Consider the following 9,936-nt stretch of genomic DNA (forward strand, 5'->3'; position numbering starts at 1 on the left):
CAGGTGGCCCTTGTTTCTCGAACGTTCGCCTTACAACACTTCGCTGTTACAGAAGACCTAGATTACTTACCTGCTTTCACTAACAGAAGGTGTTTTCACTGTTACAAGAAAAGGCAGCTCACGGAAAAAGTTGTGCACGGAACTGCATTCTAGCTGACATTGCTTAAACACGTGCCTGTGCTTTATGTCGATTTATTTTGTGCTTCCGTTAGCAAGATGAGTTCTAAGGTATCGGAAAAGCCCAAAAGAGCTCATAAGGGTGCTACACTTAGTATAAAACTGGACATAATTAAGCGTTTCGATCATGGTGAAAGAAGTAAGTACACAGTGAGTTTGGCTAAGGAGGCTGGGTTTGTGGAAGTTAACGAAGATGATGCTGAAGAGGTTTTGGCATCCCATGACCAAGAACTGACAGATGAACATAGAACATAGAATAGTACAGCACATTACAGGCCCTTTGGCCCACAATGTTGTGCCGACCCTCAAACCCTGCCTCCCATATAACCCCCCCAACCTAAATTCCTCCATATACCTGTCTAGTGGTCTCTTAAACTTCTCTAGTGTATCTGCCTCCACCACTGACTCAGGCAGTGCATTCCACGCACCAACCACTCTCTGAGTGAAAAACCTTCCTCCAATATCCCCCTTGAACTTCCCTCCCCTTACCTTAAAGTCGTGTCCTCTTGTACTGAGCAGTGGTGCCCTGGGGAAGAGTCACTGGCTGTCCACTCTGTCTATTCCTCTTAATATCTTGTACACCTCTATCATGTCTCCTCTCATCCTCCTTCTCTCCAAAGAGTAAAGCCCTTGCTCCCTTAATCTCTGATCATAATCCATACTCTCTAAACCTGTCAGCATCCTGGTAAATCTCCTCTGTACCCTTTCCAATGCTTCCACATCCTTCCTATACTGAGGCAACCAGAACTGGATACAGTACTCCAACTGTGGCCTAACCAGAGTTTTATAGAGCTGCATCATTACATCGCATCTCTTAAACTCTATCCCTCGACTTATGAAAGCTAACACCCCATAAGCTTTCTTATGAAGAGCTGATGCAATTGCAAGAGGAATGGATTACAAATGAAACCAAACGCAGTAGCAAACGGCCCGAAATTTTCACTGCGATTGACAATGCTGCAATGATTGCCGTAAAGTATGACTTTAATTTTGAAAGGATACGTAGGTTTAGGGCATACTTGCAGGATGATTTGAGGGAAGAGGCAGAGAGGGTGAGGGGGGAACAGGGGTGGGGGAAAGAGGCAAGAGATCTGGGAACGGAGGGAGAGAGAGAATGGGGCTGTAAAAGGAGAGGGGGAATGTGGGAACTGGGGAGGAAGAGAGAGAGTGTGATGTGGGAACTATTCCTGCCTCACCGTTTGAAGGTCTCGTCGGGATTCCTCTCACACTCGCTGGGCTCCAGTGCAGTCCGCACGCCGCTGTCCTCCAGCCTGTCCCGGTAGCCCTGCAGCAGCGAGCACCTCTCGATCTGTCGCACCAGGCTCAGCACGAAGCCGCTGACCGACAGGGTCCTGACATCCTGGGCCTGACAGAAGTGGTGGGCCAGGACCCTGGTGGACAGCTCAGACCGCTGGCCGTGCTCGGACTCCGGCCACAGCACCTCGGTGCAGAGCGCTGTCTTGCCGCTGCCAGGACCACCGGTAATGAGAACCCCCCTGCTCTGGCCACTGGAGCAGGCATCCAGGTGGTGCTGCAGCTTATGCAGGGCCCACTCCCGGCAGTAGAACGTCTTCCCCCGCAGCGGGCTCTCAGTCATCGCTCAGTCCGGTCCGCACTCCCACCGACGCTCCTCACGCATGCTGCACCCCGGGGTCCAAGCTGGAACCCAGTGCCAGGCCCCCAGTGGAGCCCAATCCTGGACCCTCGCACTGCTCCACAGCAGCTGCAGCTCTGCCTCACGGCATCTGGGAACTGCTGGAGAGAGAGAACGAGAGAGGGAGAGGGGGAGAGGGAGAAGGGGAGAGAGAGAGAGGGAGAGTGAGAGGGTGGAGAGAGAGAGAATAAGAGAATGAGGGGGAGGGAGAGGGGGAGAAGGAGAATAAGAGAATGAGGGGGGAGGGAGAGGGGAGAGAGAATAAAGGGGAGAGGGGAAGACAGAGAATGTGGGTGGTGAGGGAGAGAGAGAATGAGAGAGGGAGAATGAGAGGGGGAGAGGGGGACAGTGAATGAGGGGGGGTAGGGGAGAGAGAGATTGTTTAATATCATTTCCAGTACACAAGTATAAAGAAAAACAAAATAATTGTTACTCCAGATCTAATGCAGCCCAAAAAAACAATAACACAATAACAAAAAAGCAATAAATTTAAAAACATAGTATAACTTACAAATGTGGATTGATAGTATATCCATAAAGTGACACTAGGCACAGGAGTGTCTGTACATATGGTGACTCTAACAGGAAGCAATAAAGTAGTGGTGGTGGGGTTAGTGGGTGGAGATGTTGATCAGCCTGACTGCTTGGGGAAAGTAATTCTTTTTTGAGTCTGTTGATTCTGGCGAGGGTGTGGAAGGAGAGAGGGAGAGGGCGAAGGAGAGAGAGAACAAACAAACATGTAAGGACTGTGCAGGGAGAGAGAAACAACTGCTCCAGCCTCTGCCAGACGACTCTCCACCCTCCAGCCATTCTGTGTGAGGATCAGCTGTGCCTTTCCGCCTCTGGGCCAGACGTCTTCAATGAGCATTCAAGTGATAGGGTAAATGCAAGCAAACATGTTTCACTGAGGTTGGGTGGGACTAGAACTAGAGGTCATGAATTAAGGGTGAAAGGTGAAATGTTTAAGGGGAAACTTCTTCACTCAGAGGGTGGTGAGAGTGTGGAATAAGTAAGTGGTAGATGTGGGTTGGATTTCAGGAAGTGAGAGAAATTTGGATAGGTATCTGGGTGGGAGGGGTGTGGAGGTCTGTGATCTGGGTGTAGGATGATGGGGCTAGGCAGAATGGGCTTGGCACAGACTAGATGGGCTGAAGGACCTGTTTCAGTGCTGTAGCCCTCTGTGACTCGAAAGGACCGAACTCAAGAGAAGGGAAGTTGAGATTCTCTGAGTTTGATCACGTGGAATACATTGGTATTTCCAGTGAAGGTTTTAACAGTTGGAAGAAGATGCTGCCTGAATCTCTGTCATGTGCCTGTGCTTGCCTGTGCAGCAGCACAGGTCTGCCTGAGAACGGGGCAGGGCGAGGTGAGCACACAGTGCATGAATCAGCCAAGCCAGGCAGAGGGAAAAGCAGCCTCTTCTCACCCACGCCAGCACTGAAACGTTCCCACAGCCTATCCACTCCTCGTCTCATGTTCTTCAATATTTACTGCTTATTTATCATTATTTCTTTTCTTTCCTTTTGTACTTGCACAGTTTGTTTGTCTGTCCTGTTGGGTGCAGTTTTTCATTGATCCTATTGTAATTCCTCTACTTACTGTGAATGCCCACCACAGAAAATGAATCTCAGGGTTGTATATGGTGACATAAATATACTGATAATAAATTTACTTTGAATTTTGAACTGCAATGTATTAGACGTTCTGTGACCTAATAAGCAAGGAGCTTAACTCCATATCTACCCTGTGCTGTCCCTGCCCTGGGAGCATGAGACTGTAGAGAGGGGAGGGAGCTTTACTCTGTACCTGCAGACCTGGCCCTGTGAGAGTGTATCCTGTAGATTGGGAGGGAGTTACTCTGTGTCTAGTCCGTACAGATCCTGATCTGGGACATGCGATGGGAGTCGGTAGCTTATTCAATACGGTGGAATGTTAAGATGATTCAGATGTTGACTGTACACACACCACCAATCCCGAGTCCCTTTGCTCAACAGCATTCTGCAATCTTTCATCATTTAACAAATAAACTGATCTTCTATTTTTCCTTCCAAGAGGAAGACTTTGTACTCTGTCTGCCAGATTCTTGACCTCTCATTGCACCTATCTATATCTCTCTGCAGACTCTGCACACCCTTTGTGCAATTTGCTTTTACAAATGGCTAATGTAAGAGGGCACCAGTTTAAGGTAATTAGAGATAGGTCTGAGGATAGGGGGTGTCAGAGGGATTACACAGAGAGTGGTGGGTGTGTAGGGCCAGGGGTGGTGGGTAGAGGCAGATACATTAGGGACTTTTAAGAGGCTCTTCGATAGATATATGGATGATAGGAAAATGGAGGGAAGTGTAAGATACTTCTTAGACCAATTTCAAAAGTTTGCCCAATAACATGGGCCAAAGGCCCTGTACTGCGCAGTAATGTTCTATGTTCAATTTAATGTCAGCAGCAAACTTAAATACACTACACCAGTCCCCACCCTCAGTGCAAAATTCCCCAAATTGGAAGCTGGTTCCATTAATTGGACAACAGCAACAGTATGGAACAGCGCAAACAGGAAAACGCAGGGACCAGTGAGTTCAACACTGGTTTGGGGGTGGGGGGGGGAAATGATAACTGTTACTAAATAAGAAACTATAGCAAGGACTCATTAAAAAAGTCAAGGAGAAAATATGTTTAAGCAGTTAATTGGAGTTCTTTGAAGAAATAACATGTGGTGTGGATAGAGGTGAACTTAAATTTCCAGAAGGAATTGATAGTGTGCCAGCTAGTGTAGAGGGGAATGGGTTGGCACAGATGACATTGGTTGGTTGAAAGCAGACAGTCGGTTAAACTCTGCCAAGGACCATCCCAAGTCCAGCTGTGAAAGGAGGAGGGTTGTACATGGGGCCAGTAACCCCATCCCGTAAAAACCCAGAGCCCACAGAAAGACCAACAAAAGCCCCAAAGAGCTGATCCCGGGCAGAGGAAGGACTGAACTCCGGTATGGACAGTTCCAAGCCAGGCTCTGAAAGGAGGAGGGTTGGGCCTGGGGCTAGTAACCCCATCCCACAAAAACCCAGAGCTAGAGAAACACCAACAGAAGCTCCAAAGCCGTCATCCTTGGGAGAGGAAGGATTCATCAAGAAGAGGGGCTGGCTACACTTGAAGACAATGTGAAGGATTGGCCCAGGACAGAGGTCTCTGGCGGGCTGCTGGCCTCTGTCCCGACAGGGGTGATGGGACTAAATAATCAGCAGGTCAAACTCGCAATCAGGCTTACTTTCACCGGCAAATGTGAAAGTTTTGTTTTGTGACAGCAATATATAATTAAAACTGTAAATTATACTAAGTATATGTATATTAAAACATTAAATTAAATAAGTAGTGCAGAAAGAGGGAAAAAAAGCAGTGGTGTAGTGTTCTTGAGTTCAAAGTCCATTCAGAAATCTGATGGCAGAGGGGAAGAAGCTGTCACTGATATGTTGAGTACCTCCTCCCCGAAGGTACAGGGCATGTTCTGGGTGATGGGGGTCCTTAATGATGGATGCCGCCTCTTAATGGCATTGCTTCTTGAAGATGTCCTGGATGCTGGGGAGGCTAGAACCCATGATGGAGCTGGCTGAGTTTTCAGGAATCAGTCAGGAAAGCTTCTGTATCTTTTGCCAGAAGGGAGAAGAAAGAATAGTTGGCTTGAAAGCCCGTCCCACCAAGATCAAGGACAGCTTCAAACCTGCTCTTGTCAAACTCTTGAATGGACCTCTCTTAAGCTAAATCGTAAATTCCTGATTTCCCAATTTACCTTGCTGTGGTCCTTGCAAAGAACCAAAGAACTGATGGTGGACTTCAGACAGGGTAAGATGAGGGAATACACACCAGTTCTCAAAGAGGGATCAGAAGTGGAGAAAGTGAGTGATTTCATGTTCCTGGGTGTCAAGATCTCTGTGGACCTGACCGGGACACAACATATCAACACAGCTATAAAGTAAAGAAGACAGCAGCTATGTTTCATTAGGAGTTTGAGTGGATTTGGTATGTCACAAATTTCTACATGGTGAGCGTTCTGACAGGTTGTGCCACCGTCTGGTGTGCAGGGGTAGGGAGCTGTAGCACAGGGTCGAAGTAGGCTGCAGGGGGTGGTAAAATTAGTCAGCTTTATCATTACATAGTATCCAGGTCACCTTCAAGCAGTGATGCCTCAAAAAGGTGTCACCCCCATCAACAAGGACCCCCATCACCCAGGACATGCCCTCTTCTCATTGCTACCATCAGAGGGGAGATACAGGAGCCTGAAGACACACACTCTGCAATTCAGGAACAGTTTCTTCCCCTCTGCCATCCGATTTCAGAATGGACATTGAACTCAGGAACGCTACTTCACTATTTTTAACTATTTAATAAATATACTTATTGTTATACACAGTTTATTATGTCTCTATTATTATTTATTGCATTGTACTGCTGCTGCAAAGTTAACGAATTTCATGACACATGCCAGTGAATTTAACCGGGTTCTGATTCTCTGTAACTAACACATTTTACTTTTTGTCTGTCTGAGTGGTTACAGACAAAAGCTCTTCACTGTATCCCAGTACATACAGAATATTCCAGCCCTGTACCAGCCTTTCGGCACGTGACATCATCCAAGCTTTAAACCTTCCTCTCACATAGCATTCCAATTTTCAATCATCCATGTGCCCATCTAAGAGTCTATTAGATCGTGCTAAGGAAGGTGCAAACTGCCCCTCCTCACTGCACAGAAACATCTCCTCCGTGGAGAGAGGCAGGAGCACCAAGTTTCTGGGAGTGCACAAAATGGACAATCTCACCAAGTCCTTCAACGTCACCTTTTTAGTCAAGAAAACAGAGCAGCGTCTCCTCTTCCTGAGGAGATTGAGGCTCTGCATAGGCCAGGCTCCATCCCTCACCCCCCCCCCCCTAAACAATTCTTACAAAAGCACCATCGAGTGCCCTCACCAGCTGCATTACCATCTGGTGTGGGATTTGCAAGACCCTACAAAAGCAAGTCACCTCTCATCCTCCTCCGCTCCAAAGAAAAAAGCCCTAGCCCGCTCAACCTATCCTCATAAGACATGCTCTGTTATTCCGGCAAGGGCTGCTAAGAGTTACCTCTTATACCCATCTGAGATATTTATCAGGAGCGCGGCGTAGCATTGTCAATGATCCCTCCTATCCATTCCACCATCTCTATGACCCCCACCAATCAGGCAGGAGGTACCACAGCATCAGGACAAGAGCTGTTGGGATGGGAAACAGCTTCTCCCCCTGGGCCATGACTACTGAACTCTCTGCCACCACCTGGGTCTCATCACGTAGGAAACTCCAGCAGCGTTATGCTGTTTACTTCTGGATTTGTGTTGCACAAACACCTCAAGCTAAGTGTCAATCTTCTGGAATATATTTCATTTGTTAATTTCTTTGAGTTACTTTGTGTTGTGTGTGTGAAGTGTACGTACTGTAGTCTGGAGGGATGTTGTTTTGTTGGCAGTATATGTGTGTATGGCTGAATCTTCCTCTACCACCACCCCTGGCAGCACGTTCCACACACCCACCACCCTCTGTGTAAAACATACCTCTGACATCCCCTATACTTTCCCCCAATCACCTTAAAACTATGTCCACTTGTATTAACCATTTCCATGCTGGGAAAGGTCTCTGACAGTCCACTCAATCTATGCCTCTTATCATTTTACACACTTCCATCAAGCCATCTCTCATCCTCATTCCCTCCAGAGAGAAAACTTCTGGCTCGCTCAAACCATCCTCATAAGACGTTCTGTTTAACCAGACAGCGTTCTGGTAAGTCTCCTCGGCACCCTCTCTAAAGCTTCCAGATCCTTCCTATAATGAGGTGACTAGAATTGAACACAGTTCTCCATGTGTGGCCTAACCAGAGTTTTCATTGATCTAACAATAACACACACAGCAGGCCAGGCAGCATTTATAGGGAGAAGCGCTGTTGACGTTTCGGGCCGAGACCCTTCATCAGGACACAATTTCCTCGTGTTTGCTTTTTATTGACCTGCAACATTACCTCATGGCTCTTGAACTCAATCCCCCAGCTAACGAAGATCAGCACGCCATACGCCTTCACAACCCCCCTATCAACTTGCACGGCAGCTTCCAGGGATCTATGAATGTGGACCCCAAGATCCCTCTGTCCCTCCAAACCACTAAGGATCTTGTCATTAATCCTGTATTCTGTCTTCAAGTTTGACTTCCCAAAGTGAATCACTTCACACTTTTCCAGGTTGAACTCCATCTGCCACTTCTCAGCCCAGGTCTGCATCCTGTCAATTTCCCTACGACAACCCTCTAGCACCACCAAATTTTGTATCATCTGCAAATTTACTAATCCATTCTTGCCTATCCAAGTCATTTATAAAAAATCACTGTTTCTCAGTACACATAGTGATGATAAACCCTAATGTTTCAGCTCTGCAGGGCTTTGCTAACACCACATCCAGAGTCAGTTGTACAGTATTGGCTGCCTTTTCTTTAGGCTTTCAGTGAGGTGGAATGGGCTGGATGGCTGATGAGAAACGGCTAGCAAAGTGAGAGACATTTCTATTGCGATTGTTAGGGTCAGAGTCAGAGAGAACTACAGAGGAACTTGCACTTCAGCCCATCCGGACGATAAGACACAGGAGCACAATTAGGCCATTCAGCTCATCTAATCTGCTCCACCATGTCTGATTTATTATTCCTCTCAACACCATTCTCCTTCCCATAACCTTTAATACCCCAACCAATTAAAAACCTATCAACCTCCACTTTAAATAAACCCAATGAATTCCACAGATTCACCACGCCCTAGCTAAAGAAGTTCCTCCTTAACTCTGTTCTAAACGGATATTGCTCTATCCTGAGCTTGTGCCCCTTGGTCCTCAACTCCTCTATTAAGGGAAACATCCTCTGCACATCCAATGTATCTGGGGCATTCAATATTCAAAATGTCTGTGCTGAACTGCCCATAAAGAGGAAGAAAAGAAAGATGAGCTTTATTTGCCACATGTACATCGAAACATACAGTTAAATGTCCTTTGTGTCAAATCAACTCAACCAGTGGAATGCTGGGCAGCCCACAAAATGTCGTCATGTTTCCATGCCAACATAGCATGCCCACAACTGTCTGAACCCTAACCTGTACGACTTTGGAAAGTGGGAGGGAACTGGAGCACTCGGAGGAAACCCAAGCATTCACAGAGAGAAATGAACTCCGATCAGTGAGCGAGGGCGCTGTAAAGCAATTGTGCTAACTGCCACACTGTGGAGTCACTCTCTCTCCCCCTTAAACCCTCTTTATCCAGGCACCTCTCCCCCCGAAATCCACCTTATGCCTTGGAGTCACTCTCTCTCCCTGAACCCTCCTTACCCCCGGAGTTCCCTCCACCCTGACCTCTCTTTACACCCAGAGTTCCCTCCTGACCCCTCAACCCGAGTTCCCTCCTGACCCCTTCTTACCCCCAGTTCCCCCCAAACCCTCCTTACCCCGAGATCCATCCTAACCCTGCCTTTTACCCCGTCCCATCCACCCTGACCCCTCCTTACCCCCAGAGACCCCTCCAGCCTGAATCCTTCTTATCCACGGAGTTCTCTCCACCCTGAACCCTCTTTACCCCGGTTCCCTCCACCCTGACCCCTCTTTACCCCCAGTGTCCCCTCCTGAACCCCCTCACCCCAGGAGTTTCCTTCCCCCTGAACCCTCCTTACCCCCGGAGTTCCCCCTCCCACGATCACTCCTTATACCGGAGGGGCAAGAAAACGAATCTCTCCCTCCCCTACTCCACCCTCAGGCTTGCTCCACTCCCTTCTCACCTGCAGGAGCGGTGCCACTGCATCGGGGAAGCCCTCCACGGGGCTGTGGGCGTGCGGGAGTCCGAGGCTCGGGCCTGCCGGCTTGGCCGCTGCTTGCGGAAACAGACGGATGCCCCAGACCGGGCCCTGATACTCGGTTCCGGGACACTTTCCGCCGGTCACCCGAGAGCCATAGGAAACGGGGCTGCGGCCTGTAGGAGGCGGTCCCCAGGGCGGAGCCGCATCGTGGAGCCCAGTCCCCAGGGCGGAGCCGCACCGTGGATCCTCGTCCCCAAGGCGGACCCGCACCGTTT

At 48.4% G+C, this 9,936-nt stretch overlaps 1 protein-coding gene across 4 annotated transcripts in view; it reads right to left on the bottom strand.

Annotated features, from left to right (window-relative positions):
- Positions 1–9,936, bottom strand: part of ankrd50l (ankyrin repeat domain 50-like) — a 32,843-nt gene extending 22,907 nt beyond the window's left edge. For 2 of the 4 annotated variants that reach the window (XM_059963556.1, XM_059963552.1), the window contains exons 1-2: positions 9,644–9,936; positions 1,374–1,932 (exon numbers count right to left, since the gene is read on the bottom strand). In XM_059963556.1, coding sequence (XP_059819539.1) covers positions 1,374–1,774 — 401 coding nt within the window. In that variant the 5' untranslated portion in view covers positions 1,775–1,932; positions 9,644–9,936. Of the gene's footprint in view, positions 1–1,373; positions 1,933–2,342; positions 2,371–9,643 lie in introns of those variants that run through there. The other 2 variants (XM_059963554.1, XM_059963555.1) reach the window with 2 other exon arrangements.

This window comes from Hypanus sabinus, chromosome 3 (genome assembly GCF_030144855.1).
Source record: "Hypanus sabinus isolate sHypSab1 chromosome 3, sHypSab1.hap1, whole genome shotgun sequence".
NCBI lineage: Eukaryota > Metazoa > Chordata > Chondrichthyes > Myliobatiformes > Dasyatidae > Hypanus > Hypanus sabinus.